This window comes from Scyliorhinus canicula, chromosome 2 (genome assembly GCF_902713615.1).
Source record: "Scyliorhinus canicula chromosome 2, sScyCan1.1, whole genome shotgun sequence".
In the NCBI taxonomy this organism is placed as follows: Eukaryota; Metazoa; Chordata; class Chondrichthyes; order Carcharhiniformes; family Scyliorhinidae; genus Scyliorhinus; species Scyliorhinus canicula.
Genome location: NC_052147.1, coordinates 44,228,610 through 44,245,800, shown reverse-complemented (window position 1 = coordinate 44,245,800; position 17,191 = coordinate 44,228,610). Strand labels below are relative to the sequence as shown.

Sequence of the window (17,191 nt, the reverse complement as noted above, 5' to 3'; positions counted from 1 at the left end):
CAGCTTTATGATCCTAATTGTATCTCGCCATATGAGGGATGGGTGTTCTTTCATCCATAGTTTCAAAGCGACTGCCTTAAAAAAATGGGTCTGTTGGACGTAAAGGTGGATGGAGCGGGTGGTGTCAGCCCCGGTCTGAATTGGTCACAGAGTCAGTTACTCGGTGCTTGTACCCAGGATGAACACATGCGGCCTCATCCAACAATGTAACTCACTCCTACATAGGGGCATCCGAGTAGATCTGACAGCCAGATTTGTCAAGCTTTGTTCAAAGAATAAAACAAAGTAATGTGCATGCTGGAAATCTGAAACAAAAACAAAGTGCTGCTAAAACTCAGAAGATGTTGGGCTGGAAATGTTAACCCTGTTTCTGTCTCCACACTTAAAATAATCTTTATTGGTGTCACAAGTAGGCTTACATTAACACTACAATGAAGTTACTGTGAAAAACCCCTGGTCGCCACACTCCGGCGCCTGTTCGGGTACACAGGGAGAATTCAGAATGTCCAATTCACCTAACGAGCACGTCTTTCGGGACGTTTGGGAGGAAACCGGAGTGAGGAAACCCACGCAGACACTGGGAGAACGTGCAGACTCCACACAGACAGTGACCCAAGTTTGGAATTGAACTCTAGTCCCTGGTGCTGTGAAGCAACAGTGCTAACCATCTGCTGCCAAACCTGTTGGGGTTGTCCAGCACTTTGTTTTTTGTTTCAAGTTTTGTTTGTTATTGCCCAAAAGCATAATCTATTGTTAAGGAGCAGCCACTAAAGACGAATGCCAAATTTTATATCTCAGGAAAGTGGTGACTGTGTTAGCTCTCTCGCCTGCATGCTGTCACTTCTAAAACCAGAGCTTTGGTTTTCATATGTATGCTGATCACACCCAGCTCTGCCTCACCACTGTCTCAATTCCTGCATTGTTGCACAATTGTGAGACTGTTTATCTGATGTCAGAGCAGAAATATCCTCCAATTAAATCGAGACGATTGAAACCATTATTTTTAGCTCCCACTCTAAACTCTGGTTTCCAGCTACCAACCTCATCCCTCTCCCTGGTAACAGCTTGAGACTAAAACTAGCCTATTTGCAACTTAGCTGTCACATTTGATTCAGAGATAAACTTCCACCCATATATTCATGCCATCACTCAGCGAACGTATTTCCACCCATCTGAACCAGCGAATGGCTGTTATTTATTTTGTTTCGCTGAATTCTTAGCATTATGCTGACAACCAATTAAAGATTGCCAGTCGAGCACACAGTGTGGCACATCTGCGTGTGCTGGAAGCTACATATATTAATACACAGGGCCTTGTTCTTTGCAGGCCGAAAGAACATATACACACATTATGGCTTTCAGCTAAACAAAATAATTGACAGCCATTCACTGGTTTATTCTTCAAGGCAATGCCTTAACCAATGAGTTAAGCTGTGAGGTTTCAATTTCAACCAATGTTTGGCAGTTAACGTTCAGTCACCATCAACTGATGTATTCTCCATGACAACGTCTCTACCAATCAGAGTCCACTTGCCAACCAATCAGCACCCTGGTCTCAGACAATATAAATTTCTTCTTTTCCCTTACATTGGTATTCCTGCAAATTGTCCTGATTGCAAGACAAAAAGCTTCAACAAAATGTCTCTTCAAATATATACAAGTTCTGTACTACTACTTGCTCATCTCTCACCGAGCCATACTACCCTACATTGCATTAGTCCTCCATTTTCCTATGATTCCTTTCCTTCAAATCACACTTGCACTGCCTGCATTCTCTCCTTCCTCCACCACCACTGGCCATACTCTTAAGTCTTCATCTAGTTTCCCACATCACAAGTCTACCTTATTGACTTTGGATGTGTTAAAGAATTCAAAAATTCCCATACCTTTAACTATTCCATCCACTATCCTTCCCTTCTCTAGAAATAATTTGTTGGCTTGTAAAATTAACTGTTTTTGATCAATTTAACTAAAATGCAGCAAGGTTGCTCTCTTCCTTCCTCTTTCCCACTCTCCCAGATCAATACAGTTTATAAATTTTATAGAACACTTAAAATACAACAGGGGTACAATCAGTTCACTGTTATTTTGTTTCTTTCACAAACAAGCACATGCAAGTCTCTCTTTAAATAAACATTTAATATAATCTTTACCATTATCAAAGCTTTTGAAATTTGTCTCTTGTCAAAATTATGTCGCTTATGTGGCATTTTGTCAGGCACCTTTTGTAAATCAGTGTAAATACTGCATTTCTTTATCAATATAGTTATTTCCTCAAAGATTTCTAGTTAGTTTGTGATTACTTGTACACATCCTGGCCTTCATTCTTATTGTGCTCTGGGTGACTTTTAATTTGATCATGTATTATGCTCTTTTGAAGCAATTATATTGGGTTTAAAGATCTATAACTAATTTCCCCTCCTTACATATAAATGGTTTTTAAATCTTCTTGTCCCTAATACTTTCTTTTCATTTCAGTCCATATGTAGACTTTGAGTTTTGGTTTTGTGTATAGTGCTAATAAAGCATGGGACTAGCAAGTGTGCTATATGGCCTTGCATTTCTATATGATCCCTTAACATTGCACAGCTGAGTACTGTTGCAGCAGAGGTATCTGTCTCGCTTACTACACTTGCGACAAACACACATATTTCTTGACCTCTAGTGAACTTAACAATGTTTTTTTAATTAGAAAGGAGGAAAATAATCCATATTATCTTTTGGAGTATATATCTTAAATAAAGGTACACTAATAGTTTAATTTAAAAAAAATAGAAAATTGCAATATAATGTCTCAGAAGACAACTTTCATTCTTTCATTTAAAAAAATGTTGTAATTACAGGAAGCTTCATCAAGCTCACAACCAGAAGTAGAGTGCATACGCTACCCGTTACAAATTGCCACATGAATTCACTGGTTACCTACGAGTCTTCCGATTCTGAGACAGACAATGACAAAAGTGAAGAAGTCAAATTTCTTCAGAGAAAAGATGATTTTGTTCACTCTAAATTTCAATTTCAGCCTGTATTTCCAACTTCCACAGGATTGGAATCTTCTCAGTGTGGTTTAGAACTCAAAGTTGCATCTACTGGAAGTAGCAATGAGGAATACAATTGGCATAGAACACCAAATTATGCACAGAGACACTTCTGTGTAACTCCTAGACCTACAGAGATGTCTTTGAATGATGAGACATATTTTCAATTTTCTAAAAGCAACAAGAAAAATGCATTGGATCTGATGCAGAAATCTGACAGAATTCCTGCAAAGGTGGAGCCCTCAGCTCAGAAGAGATTATTCCAAGACTCGGTGCCTGCTGCTCGAAATGTTAAACCTTACATACCCAAAAGACTGAGGCAGAAAGAAGAAGTAACGCATGAAAGCAAAGACAACACTGAAGTTTTAAACTCTGGCATAAACCAGACTGCACCAGAAGAACAGCAGTTAAGTCTGTTGAGTAAAATTTCAGATTTCATTAAGCCCTACCTGAAAAACCAACACAAAACTTCAGACATACCAAAACACTCGGTGTTTCACATCTCTCAGCACAAGGGACCAGTAACTACAATACAGTGGTGTCCTGTGCAGCAACACAGTCACTTGCTGCTCTCTGCCTCCATGGATAAGACTATAAAGGTAAAGTTCCATTATGTAGCAAAAAGACACTGAGTATCAGTTTGTACTCAAAGGTGAATAATTAATTTTGTTAGCATCCTTATTGGTTAATTGATACCAAATATATTGGGAAATATGGATTTTCATAAATATTCGATTCATCCTCTTTCACTTTCCTCCCTCTTTAAATACCTTTACAACTGGAATGTGAAACATAACTTAATTGCTTTTGGACTAATATTATAAGTAGCTTCATTTTTTAAATTCCAACTGCTAAGAGGACATGTCAAAAGAAAATAAGATATGAATGTAAGGACATAAGAACTAAGAGCATGAAGAGGCCATTCAACCCATTGAGCATTCTCCATCTTTCAGTCAGATCATGACTGATCTTCTACCTCAATTACACACACCTTCCTGCATTATCCCAGTCCTCTTGACTCTCTTCATAGCCAAAGATTTGTCGATCTGTGACTTGAATATACTTGGGGCGAAATTCTCCGACCCCCACGACGGGTCGGAGAATAGCGGGAGGGCCTTCCCGACATTTTTCCCGCCCTCCCGCTATTCTCCCCACCCCCCCCCCCCCGCCCAACTCCCGACACGAATCGCTGCCGCCGTTTTTTTACGGCCGGCAGCGATTCACAGCTGTTCGATGGGCCGAAGTCCCAGCCCTTTACGCTGTTTTTACGAACGGCAAACAGACCTGGTCTGGCCGTTCGTAAAAACGGCGGGAACAACTCGCTTTTTATAACCATGGCACTGATTGGCATGGCAGTACCACGGCCGTGCCAAGGGTGCAATGGGCCCGCGATCGGTGCCCACCGATCGCGGGCAGCGGGCCCGATGCCCGCGCACTATTTGTCCTTCCGCCGCCCCGCAGTATCCATTCGCGGGGCGGCTGAGGAGCATCCCGGCCCGCGCATGCGCGGGTTTCGCGCAAATACGCGATGACGTCATCCGCGCATGCGCGGGTTGGAGTCTTCCAATCCGCGCATGCGCGGCTGACGTCATATGACGCGTCAGCCAGCGCTAACTCCGGCAAGCGGGCTTAACGAGATTCGTTAAGCCCGTGATGCCGGAGCTTGCGGCGTCGGGCTGCTAGCCCCGACCGGGGACCAGAATCGGTTCCCGGTCGGGAAGGGGGGGGCTGGCGTCAAACCCGCCCTTGATGTCTGAGCATTCACAGCTCTCCAGGATAGAGAGTTCCAAACATTCACAACCTTTTGATTGAAGAAATGTTCCCTCCTGTCAATCCTAAATGACTCCGGCTTAATTCTGAGACAGTGAGCCCTCCTTCTAGAGTCCTCAGCTGGAAAACATCCTCCAGCAGCTACCCTGTCAAGCCCCTTTAAAATTTTATGGTTCAATGAGATTCACTCGCATTCTTCTAAAACCAACATAGGTCTCGCCTACTCGATGTCTCCTCAGAAGACAATACTGTCATTCTAGGATTCAGTCTCGTTAACAATAAATGCATTTGATCTAAGACTAATTTATCCTTCCTTGGGTAAGGAGATCAAAGCTGAACAATGTTGCAATGAAATGAAAATCGTTTATTGTCACAAGTAGGTTTCAAATGAAGTTACTGTGAAAAGCCCCCAGTCGCCACATTCCGGCACCTGTTCAGGGAGGCTGGTACGGCGTAGGCCCTATACAAGTCAGTAGAGCTTCTTTACTCTTGTAATCTAATCCCTTTGTAATAAAGGCAAATACACATTTGCTTTCTTAATTGCTTGCTGTTCCGACATGTTAACTTTGTGATTTGTGTTCAAAGTGAACATGGCAGATAAAATGTTGTGTGGAAAATGTGAAGTTATCCGTTTTGGTAGGAAAAACAGAGGACCAACGTGAATCCTGACCTGCCGCTCCGACGCCGACTGCCGTATTCTTCAGTGCTGGTTTTCGGGCGGGGCGGAGATCACGCCACGCTGGTCGGGGGCCGTTGGCAGCAGCACCCCTGGCAATTCGCCAGGCCCTGATAGGCCGAGCGGCCGTCGGTTTCTGGCCAGTCCCGGCGGCGTGGATTGGACATGGTTCCACACGGTGGCCTCGCCCGTGATCGGGGCCTACCATGGCCGGCGCGGAGAAGACACACCCCTGCGCATGCGCTAGAATACGCCAGCTGGTCTGCGCATGTGCTGAACCATGCCGGCGGTTCTGCGCACGCGCTAACTCGCGCCGGCCCTTGGGCACTTGTTGGCGCGGCGCCAACTCCTCCGCCGCCGGCCTAGCCCCCGGAAGTGCGGAGGATTCCGCAACTTCTGGTTGGCCTGACGCCAGAGTGGTTCGCGCCGCTTTTTACTCCGGCGTCGGGCCATCGCGGGGATTCGGGAGAATCCCACCCAGAGTGTTTCTTAAATGGGGAGAGGTTGGGAAGTGTTGATGTCTAAAGGGACCTTGGTGTTCCGGTTCATAAGTCATTGAAAGCAAACATGCAGGTGCAACAAGCAATTAAGGCAAATTATATGGTAACCTTTATTGCAAGAGGAGTAAGGAAGGCAAACTGCAATTGTATAGATACTCAGTGAGACTGCACCAGGAGTACTCTGTACAGCTTTGGTCTCCTTACCTAAGGAAGGATATACTGGCTATAGAAAGAGTGCAGCAAAAGTTCACTGCGACAGCAGGATTTCCTATCAGAAGATATTGAGGAAACTGGGCCTGGAGAAGTAACACCAGTGCTGCTGCCGCAAGATCCTGCAAATCCAACGTCGGTGTTCTCGCTCAGGTCAACATCTTCCGCATCGAAGCATTGACGATGCTCGATCAGCTCTGCTGGGCAGGCCACGTTATCAGCATGCCTGACACAAAATTCCTGAAACAAGTGCTCTACTCGTAGCTTCAACACCTCGAGTTTCGGCGCTGAGTGCAAGCTGAAGCGAAACGCGAGAACTACGTGGCAACTTGGGCACCCCACCCACCCACTCCGCCAACCACCATCTGCTCCACCTGTGACAGAGACTGTAAGTCACGCATTGGGGCTCCTCCGTCACTTGAGAACTAATTTTTAGTCTGGAAGTAAGTCATCCTTGACTGAGGGACTGCCAAAGAAGATTGTCTGGAGTTTAGAAGAATGAGAGGTAACCTCATTGAAGTGTAACAAGTTAGCAAGTCAGTGCATGAAGGATGTTTCCCCTGGTTGTGGCTCCACAATCAAGGGTCACAGTCTCAGAATAAGAGGTAGACAATTGAGGACTTGGATGAGGAGGAATTTCTTCGTCAGAGACTCTTTCGAATTCTCTACCCCAAAGGGCTATGGAGGTTCAGTCATTGGGTATGTTCAAAGCAGAGGTCAATAAATGGCATGGCAGCACAGTGGTTAGCACTGGTGCTTCACCGTGGCAGGGTCCCGGCTTGGTTCACTGTTTGTGCTCTGCACGTTCTCCCTGTGTCTGTGTGGGTTTCCTTCAGGGGCTCTGGTTTCTTCCCACAAGTCCTGAAAGAAGTGCTTGTTAGGTGAATTGGACATTTTGAATTCTCCCTCAGTGCACCTGAACAGGCGTCGTAGTGGGCAACTAGGGGATTTCCAAAGTAACTTCATTGCAGTGTTAATGTAAGCCTACTTGTGACACTAATAAAGATTATTATTATAGATACCAACGATATCAAGGGATATGAGAATAGTGCGGGAAGATGGTGTTGCGGCAGAAGATTAGCCATGATCTAGTTCATACTGCTATTCCTATGTAATTCCTGTGTTCTTAAAGACATATAGATCGCTGAATACCAACATTTCCTAGCCTCTCACCATTTAGAAAATAAATATTCTGCTTTCTTATTTTCTCAACCGTAATGGGTCACTTCACATTTTCCCACCTTATATTCCGTTTGCCATGTTCTTGCCCACCCATTTAACCTGTCTAAATGCATCTAGCTTTCCCATTTTACATCTCCCGTACAGCTTACTACAGTTAACCATGCATCGTCTGCACACCTGGATACATTATACTTGTTCCTATTATCTAAGTCATTAATACAGATTGTAAATAGCTATGGTTCAAGCTCTATCCTTGCAACAACCCACTAGTTACAGCCTGTCAACCTAAAAATAACTCCTAATCTAATTTTTGTTGGTTAACAAATCCTCAATCAATGATGATATATTATCCCATCCCATAAGCCCATATCTTGTGTGATAATGGGCGCGATTCTCTGGAAAAATGTCTAAAATTCATTTGTGGCATGGTTTTTCAGGGAGTTTCCCGCTCGCTGGCTCTGCCAGCGAGATCCCTACCGCTGTTCAATGACACTCGGTCACCTTTTCATCTCGCTGGTTTAGTCCACTCTTTAAAAAAAATTTTCACACTGGGCAGCTGAATTCAGAGAACGGGCTGCCATTTTGAAAGAGTACTCCGATCGCTAAGGGAGCTTGTGGATCCCCACATCCCCGTCCATGGGCAATGCCACCCCCCTACACACACGAGCACTACCCCACACCCCCGAAGCCCACCCTCTTCAGGCACCCACGTCCCTTTTCAGCACCCCCTCCATTCCAGGACCCCCACCAATCACCCCCAAAACCTCCTGGTGACCCCTGCTTACCTGCCCTGCATTCCTCCACACTTCAAACCCCCTTACACCCTCGTTTCATGGGCGTGACCCCCCCTCGGGCCCTAACCCTTGGCAGTGCCAGCCTGGCACCCAGGCATCCTTGCTTGGCTTGACAGTTCCACCTGGGCACCTTGGTAGTGCTAGGGTGGCTAGACCAAGGTGCCTGCATTCCAGGAGGCGGGCCAGGGAACCACCCTGACCACCAAAGGGTCTCCAATGGCCCGGGAGATCCCCCGTGGACCAGTATTGAATGGGGCTTCGCTGCAGCCTTGCCGGGGAGGCCGGAGAATCGACGGAAGCCGGTGTATCCTGGGCAGGTGGGTCGTAATTAGGTTTAAGACCTGCTTTTCCAAACGTAATTTGGTCCCGCCCCTTTTGTGCGGAGTTCCGATGTCTCGCGGGACTTGGGTGAATCCCGTGAGGCACAGAGGCTGCCAGGAGGTCCACTGGAAGCCTCTGACCCAGGATTCTCTGGCCGTGTCGTGGTCTCGCTTGAGTGCAACGTGTCAAGAGAATTGAGCTGAATAACGTTTACCTTGTTGAATGTTTTTTGAAACTCCAAATATACTACATCCACTTCATACATCCTTACTCACCTAACTAGTTACGTTCTCAAAAAACTGTCAAATATTTGCCAACCATTGTTTCCCTTTCATAAAACTGTGACACTGCCCACGCACAAATGATTTTCCAAAAGCTCTGTCACCACATTGCTAATAATAGTCATTGTGAAAAAAATAGAATCTGTCTTTCTTTCTATTACATTACAATTTAATTATCTGATGTTTGCTCACAAATGGAATGGTTGAAACAGACTTTTTATGTGCATTGTAATGGTGTTGTGGTGTTTTATATAAATCTATTAATTAAACAACAGAAAGGCCCCTCACAATAGTTCAAAATGTTTTCCCAGAATACACACAAGAGGTTGTGGTGATGCCATGATTTTGAATCATAATCTATTATTCAATGGAGAAAATACATATCTGACTAATTACAGAGATCTAATAATGTAAAGAAATAGATTTGTCAACCATGTGGATATGGCTAGTTCCAGATTTTAAACTGCACCAGAGTATTCTCTCAAGTCCTAACTTAGACCATATAATTATAGATGAGAAGAAATGCATCAAATTATTACAGTAGTTTATCTCATTACTTAAATTGAATCGAATTTAAATAGTTTTCAACTTAAAGTTATTCTGGGACAGAAAAAGGAAGCAAATTGTGACTTTGCATCACATTTAGCGATACCTGTACCCTTAATGTCTCTTTTTGTCCCTTAATGGAAGAATGACAAAATGAATAACCGAATGTTAGCAGAGAAAATAGCTGAAATTAAGTATAATGAAATGATAATGAAGTAATGTTACATGATTTGAAGGTTTTTAATGCTGTGCAGTTAATGTAAACTGACACCTTCATTTTCAATAGTGCAAAGTCAGTGAGGACTTATGCCTTGCATTGAAGCTAGTGCCTGAAGACCCTTAATTTCAAGCTGTGATATTGAATCGTTCACAAACACCTTACATTCTCCAATGCTAATGGGAGTCGGTTTCCGGTGGTATATTGCCATGTCTTTAATCTTTGGGCGATTTTTCTCTATGATGGGTGGAGTCAATATGTTCATAGTACTTAATTCTAATCTTACAACTATTGAATCAATTCTATTTTATCTGCAACTTGTTACCATTAAAATTTTATTTCAAAATTAAGGTCATTATATAAAGATGAAATTCAAGGTGATTGCCAGTGGTACCTTGTGATTATCAAACTTGTATGTTAACGTGGAGTGAATTCTCTGCTGGAGGGATTCTCCGTTCCGCCGGCAGCGCATCCCCGCCTGTGGATTTCCCGACGGTGTGGGATGGCTACAATAGGAAATCCCATTGGCCAGCAGCATGATCGGAGAATCCCGCTGCCAACAGTGGTGCACCGCCAAGAACCATACAGCTGGGGAGGTGGAGAATTTATCCCCATTTATGTCGCATGAGCAAAAACATTTCTATTCAATGAGTCCTTAGGATCTGGAATGCCCTACCCGTGTGTGGTGGACGCCGATACAATTTGGGCTTTCACAAGGGAATAGGATAAGCACCTATAAAGAAAAATAATGCAAAGCTATAGGAAAAGGACACTGTAGTGGTGCCAGCTGAGTTGCACTTTCAAATAGCTGGCACCGATGCAGTGGACCAAATGACCTCCTGTGCTGTCACCCCTCTATTATTCTATGAAACTCCAGATGGCTATGAATCATTCTGGAACATCCCAAGGTCATGAAAGTTGTAAAACAAAATCAAGTTCTTTCTGACACCAAGTAGTCTCCTATCTGCATGTTCTCTGTTGCTGAAATATCCTTCTGTCAAGTGTGGAGCTCAAAACCATTCAATGTACTCCATTTTCCCAAGGGTTGGTATACTTTCACTATTATTTCTCCACAGTCATATTCTATACCACTTGCCGAAATATTCAATTCACATTTTGATGGTTTTATCTATGTGAGGTGGTTCTTTTAAATGTCTTGTGAACCTGAAATCCCGCTCCTTCATTTTTTTGATATCTTTCCCACAGGGAGGCAGTGACGTAGTGATATTGTCACTAGAGTAGTAATCCAGAGACTAAATGGTGGCCATGAAACTATTGTCGATTGTCATAAAAACCCATCTGGTTCACTAATGTCCTTCAGGGAAGGAAAGCTGCCGTCCTTACCTGGTCTGGCCTACATGTGACTCCAGACCCACAGCAATGTGGTTGACTTTTAAATGCCCTCAGGGATGGGCAATAAATGCTGTCCCAGCCAGCACCGTCCACATCCCATGATTGAATTAAAAAAAGTTAAAATATAATGGGCGCGATTCTCCCAAAACGGGAAAAATCGTAAGGCTGGCGTCAAACCCGGGCGGGTTTGACGCCAGCGCGCCCCTTCCCGACCGGGAACCGATTCTGGTCCCCGGTCGGGGCTAGCAGCCCGACGCCGCAAGCTCCGGCATCACGGGCTTAACGAATTTTGTTAAGCCTGCTTGCCGGAGTTAGCGCCGGCTGATGCGTCATATGACGTCAGCCGCGCATGCGCGGATTGGAAGACTCCAACCCGCGCATGCGCGGATGACGTCATCGCGTATTTGCGCAAAACCCGCGCATGCGCGGGCCGGGATGCCCCTCAGCCGCCCCGCGAATGGATACTGCGGGGCGGCGGAAGGACAAATAGTGCGCGGGCATCGGGCCCGCTGCCCGCGATCGGTGGGCACCGATCGCGGGCCCATGGCACCCTTGGCACGGCCGTGGTACTGCCGTGCCAATCGGTGCCATGGTTATAAAAAGCGAGTTGTTCCCGCCGTTTTTACGAACGGCCAGACCAGGTCTGTTTGCCATTCGTAAAAACAGCGTAAAGGGCTGGGACTTCGGCCCATCGAACAGCTGTGAATCGCTGCCGGCCGTAAAAAAACGGCGGCAGCGATTCGTGTCGGGAGTTGGGCGGGGGGGGGGAATAGCGGGAGGGCGGGAAAAATGTCGGGAAGGCCCTCCCGCTATTCTCCGACCCGTCGTGGGGGTCGGAGAATTTTGCCCAATATTTTTAAACAAAATGTCAAACCTTATTTACTCATTTTAAATTGAAACTGCCATTTTTTTCCATCCTAATATCTCATTTATATATGCGTGCACATATAAATATATTCTTAGTTTCTCTGCATTATGCTTCCTGATTTAATATGGTCTGCAAATTTGGACAACACTCCGTCTAACCCTAACACAGTAAGCAGAGTTTGCCCAGAACAGATACCTGTAGAATATCACTACCCACTTCCAACCCCTCTGAGAAATACCTTTTACTCCAGTTCTCTATTTCCTCCCTTGTAACAATTCTTATTTTTATCCATTGCTTTATCAGAGTTACAAAGCCAGAGCTCAGAGTGTGGACAGGGGCAAACCCCTAATCCAGCTCCTTGCCTGCTCCAAAAACCAATTCAAATTGAATCCAATTCATGGTCTCCACAAGAGAAACATACCAGATCCAGGCATTACACCTGATCCCACACTCATCTTAGCCAAAAGGCCAAGAAGCGCTACGCTTGATGTGAGCCAAAAGGCCGAGAAGCGATCCTTGTAACAATTGTTAATCCAAGCTATTATTCTAATTGCATAGAATCAAAGAAACCCTACAGTGCAGAAGGAGGTCATTTGGCCCACCAGGTCTGCACTGACCTTCTGAAAGAACACTCCCCACTCTCTCCCAATAACCCCTTAACCTAACCTACACATCTTATGGGGAAACTTAGCGTGGCCAATCCACCTAACCTGCACATCTTTGGACTATGGGAGGAAACCGACGCACCCGAAGGAAACCCACGCAGACAAGGGGAGAATGTGCAAACTCCACCCAATGCCGGAATTGAACCCGGGTCTCTGGCACTGTGAGCAGCAGTGCCACCCATAAATGAAAATGGAGAATGTGGGCATCGTTCTCACTACCTCTCATATGCAAAGCGAGCACCCTACCATTTGAGCTAATTCTCCCAATTTCATACCCTTTAATCTTTTCCAATGGTTTCCTGTTTGGTACCTAGTGCTGTCTGCTCCACACGCATTGCATTTTCTCATCCATTGTATTTGTTACTTCCTTAAATTACCAACTGGGTCATTTCTGAAATATTGTGACCTCCGAACATCAAAAGGATTTTGGTTTCAAAGAAAAGAGTTCTCCAAACCTGCAGTTAGCTTGAGAACCATTTATTCTTTGTTCACTGTGGAAATGTAAGTGTCCTCTTCAGGATCAATTGCTAGGGACCTCTGATTGTGACAAAAGTTGGCACAACTTAGTGTTTTGAGCTCAATTTGTTTCTGTCCATCAACCTTGTCTCATTTCCCAGTCATCCTTGTCCCTAAATACTATGTGTAAAATCATTCAAAAAAGTTCAGGTTGGGTTACGGGGGTAGGGTGCAGGTGTGGGCTTAAGTAGGGTGCTCTTTCCAAGGGCCATACAGACTCGATGGGCCGAATGGCCTCCTTCTGCACTGTAAAGTCTATGATTCTTTCTAGTCAATGAAATGAAAGTTGCCATGAAATGAAACACGACCATAGGGTGCTCTCCCGTTGAAAGTTGACTGGTGGTGATTTAAGCTGAGAATCACTACACCTTGGGCGAGGGGCAAGGTTGAGAAGGCCTGAATAACCTGAGCTGGTCTGGGAATTTAACACCCGCTGTTGGTGTCGCTCTGCATCACGAACCAGCTATCCAGCCAACTGAGCTAGCCCCCTCTGGACAATATAGTTCATTCATTCACTGCCTTGGGCTTTGAGACATTGAGGTTCCTTTGTATTTAAAAAAAAATATGTTTGTGAGTTAACTGTACCATAACTGAATTAACTCACAAGTTAACTCACAAACATCTTAAAAAAAAATACAAAGGAACCTCAATGTCTCAAAGCCCAAGGCAGTGAATGAATGATTGAACTATATTGACTAGAGGGGGTCAGCTAGCTCAGTTGATTCTTGTATATATTAGTTTTTGCGAGTTATCAACCTCGGTTTTATGGAGTAATTCTTTCAAAATTCTACATTGTGATTAGCTTGTGTTGAGAGAAATCCCTATTAGATGTATAAAGAGGTAAATGCATTTGACACTTTGCTGCTCGTTTCCAGGTAGCATCATCAAACATATTGTTAGAAGTCTTGAATCAGATGTGCACTTCCTGTCCATATTTCTCTGTCAACATGCACCATTATAAACATGTTTCCCATGCAAAGTTAGTCATCTGTCAGAGAGTAGTTGCAAATTCCAGCCATGAGATGGCTCTCTCTGTGCACTAATTTGTAAATAATTTCCATGAACTCTGCCACCAAATTGTACATAAAAAGTGCCATGTGCATTTTGCTTGTTCCTCTTGAAAATTAGGACTTAAAAAAATCAAGATATCTGATAAGAAAGTTTAGCTGTGGTATCAGGATTCTCTGATTGTTGAATCCTATCCCATTTCTGGGTGGATGCAGTTTTTGTGTTTCTCAAGAGTCTGAGTCCTGAGGCTGATCTGATGAAATCGGCTTATCTCACCTACAGTATTCAGCACGTGGTGTTCCTCATGCAAGGCTGAGTGTGAGACTTTTCATATTGTGCTGCTTGATGTGAATCTTGTGATATGATTTGTTTTGCAGGATAAAGGTCAAAACATCATTTCAAAGGCAACCTAATAAAAATCTGTGCTAATATTGGGAACTAGCACAGGTTTGTGGTAGATATTTTACAGTTGTTTAGTTCCGCTTTTCTTTTTGAAATGTTTTTATTGAAGTTTATACATCTTGTACACTATACATTCAGTAAGGATAAATGTGCTGGTTACAATGTATACGCCATTTTCCTCTAGGCCGACCCCCCCCCCCCTTTCATTCGTTGTTGTGGGGTCCTTTCTTGCGGTCCCTCACTGTTCAATGGGTAGTTATCTGCTATTTGCATGTGGGTGGTGGGTGGAATCCACCCTCTGACTCTCGCATGGTGAACTTGATCTTTCTCCAGGTGGAGAAATTCCGACAGGTCTGCCAGCCAGTCTGCAGCTGTGGGTGGTGCTGCTGATCGCCAGCCGAGCAGGATTCTCCGGCGGGCGATTAGGGAAGCAAAGGCAAGGGCATCGGCCCTCTTCCCCATGAATAGTTCTGGCTGATAGCCTGAAGACTGCCGCTCTTGGGCACGGCTCCACCTTCACCCCCACCACCTTGGACATTGCCTTGAGGAAGGCTTTCCAGAACGCAACAAGTCTGGGGCAAGCCCAGAATGTGTGTGCGTGGTTGGCCAGGCCTCCCAGGCACCGTTCACATTTGTCCTCCACCAGCGAATGGAAAAAGGTATTGGGGATTTAGATCTGAACAGGAAGAAGAACATGGGCAGTACGTTCATCTTGATCGCCTGCACCCTCTCCAACAAGCAAAGCGGGAGTACATCCCATCTCAGTAGGTCTTTTTTTACTTCCTCCGCCAGACTGGTCAGGTTCCACTTGTGGACAGTCTAGTCATGGGCAATCTGATCCCCGGGTAGTGGAATTTGCTTTGGGCTAGTTTAAATGGTAGATTCTCCAGTTCTGGGTTCACTGGGAATACTTTGCTTTTGCCCAGGTTAGATTTGTAGCCCGAGAAGGCTCCAAACTCTCCCAGGAGCTTCATGATTTCTTTCATGGGCTTTGTGAGTCTGAGGTGTAGAGGAGCAGGTCATCTGTTTTCTCTGCCTACTCTTCGGATTCTCTTCCAGCCTCTCGCCGATTGCCAGCGACTCGATTGCCAGGGCGATCAAGAGCGGGGACAGCAAGAATCCCTGCCTTGTGCCTCTGTGCAGCTGGAAGTATTCAGAGCTGGTGGTGTTGGTCCGTACACTCAATTTGGTGGTGTTGTACAGGCGTTTCACCCATGAGGTGACCCCTTTCCTAGCCCAAACCACTCCAGTATCTCAATGAGGTACTGCCACCCGACTCTGGTGTTCTCTCCCTGGGTGGGGTCATTATCACGTTCAGCAGTCGTCTGATGTTCGCAGTTAGCTGACTTTTAATAAAGACTGTCTGGTCTTCTGCAACCAACACTGGTACACAATTCTCCAGTTGCTTAGCCAGGACTTTTTTGTGTTTTTTCACATCCACATTGAGCAGCGAAATGGGTCTCTATGATCCGCACTTCATTGGGTCTTTGTCCTTTTGGGTATCAGCAATATGGTAATCTGTGTTAGCATTGGAGGGAGGGTGCCCCTTGCTAGTGAGTCTGCAAACATCTCCCGCAGGGACCAATGCCATGCAAATTTTTATAGAAGTCCACTGGGAACCTGTTGGGTTCTGGCACCTTCCCCACCTGCATGGAATTAATGCTCTTCATGATCACCCCTGGTCCTATTGGTGCTTCCAGCTCCCTCTGTCTGACGTCCCCCATGATTGGCATGTCCAGTCTATCAAGGAACCGTTTCATCCCCGAATCCCCGTCCGGGGGGGGGGGGGGGGCGGGGGGGGGGTTCGGAGGTGTACAGTCCCTGGTAGAAGGCCTCAAATGTTTTGTTGACCTATTTTGGTTTGGCTACCAGTCTGCCTCTGCTATCCTTTACCTGGGCTATTCCCTCTTGGCTGCCTGGCCCCTCAACTGGTGAGCCAGCAGGCGGCTATCCTTGTCTCCATGCTCATAAATGGTTCCCCATGTCTGCCGGAGTTAGTACACTGCCTTCCTGGTGGATGGAAGGTTAAAGTCCATTTGCAGCTATTTACTCTCTGCCAGGAGCTCTATGGAGTACTGCCTGTCGACCTCCAGGATGGAGTCGATCAGTTTCTGCCTAGCCACCCTCTCTTCCCTTTCTCTGCAAGCCTTACAGGCAATAATTTCCATCCTAATCACAGCCTTCAGTGCCTCCCAGAACATGGAAGGTGAGACTTCCCCATTCTGGTTATTCGTAACATACTTGCCTATGGCCTGTGATATTTTCTGACAGAAGACCTTGTCAGCCAAGAGGGTCGTGTCCAACCTCGCATCGATGTAATGTGGAGCATGGTCGGCGATTACAATCAAGGAGTATTCCGCTCTGACTATCTCTGGAACCACCAATTTCCCACTATAAAGAAGTTGATATGGATATGTACCCTGTGTACTGCCGAGTAAAATGAGAATTCCTTCTTACCTGGGTCCATGAACCACCATGGGTCCACTGCCCCCATCTGCTCCATATTCCCTAGCCAGGTCTGGGGTTTGACGTGTCCACCAGTTGGTCCTGTACACAGTTGAAGTGTCACTCTCTCGCTATCTCTCTCTCTCTCTCTCTCTCTCTCTCTCTCTCTCTCTCTCTCTCTCTCCCCTCTCTTTCCCCCCCCCCCCCCCCCCCCCCACCCCACACACACAACCCAACCCAACCCATGATAAGTTGGTGTGTGTTAATGTCAGGGATTTCTGCCCCGCACTGACCACGACGTATCGTTCCCCCTTGGTACGTAACCGTCTTTGCCGTTGTAAATACCATCCTCCGACTTATCAGTATGGCTACACCCCGGCTCTCATACCGTAGCATGAA

At 45.5% G+C, this 17,191-nt stretch overlaps 1 protein-coding gene across 5 annotated transcripts in view; it reads left to right on the top strand.

Moving 5' to 3' along the window:
• The window catches only part of wdr25 (WD repeat domain 25), a 97,748-nt gene that overhangs the window by 101 nt on the left and 80,456 nt on the right, over nt 1–17,191 (top strand). For 3 of the 5 annotated variants that reach the window (XM_038776875.1, XM_038776849.1, XM_038776883.1), the window contains exon 2: nt 2,844–3,637. In XM_038776875.1, coding sequence (XP_038632803.1) covers nt 2,906–3,637 — 732 coding nt within the window. In that variant the 5' untranslated portion in view covers nt 2,844–2,905. Of the gene's footprint in view, nt 1–11; nt 286–2,843; nt 3,638–17,191 lie in introns of those variants that run through there. The other 2 variants (XM_038776865.1, XM_038776857.1) reach the window with 2 other exon arrangements.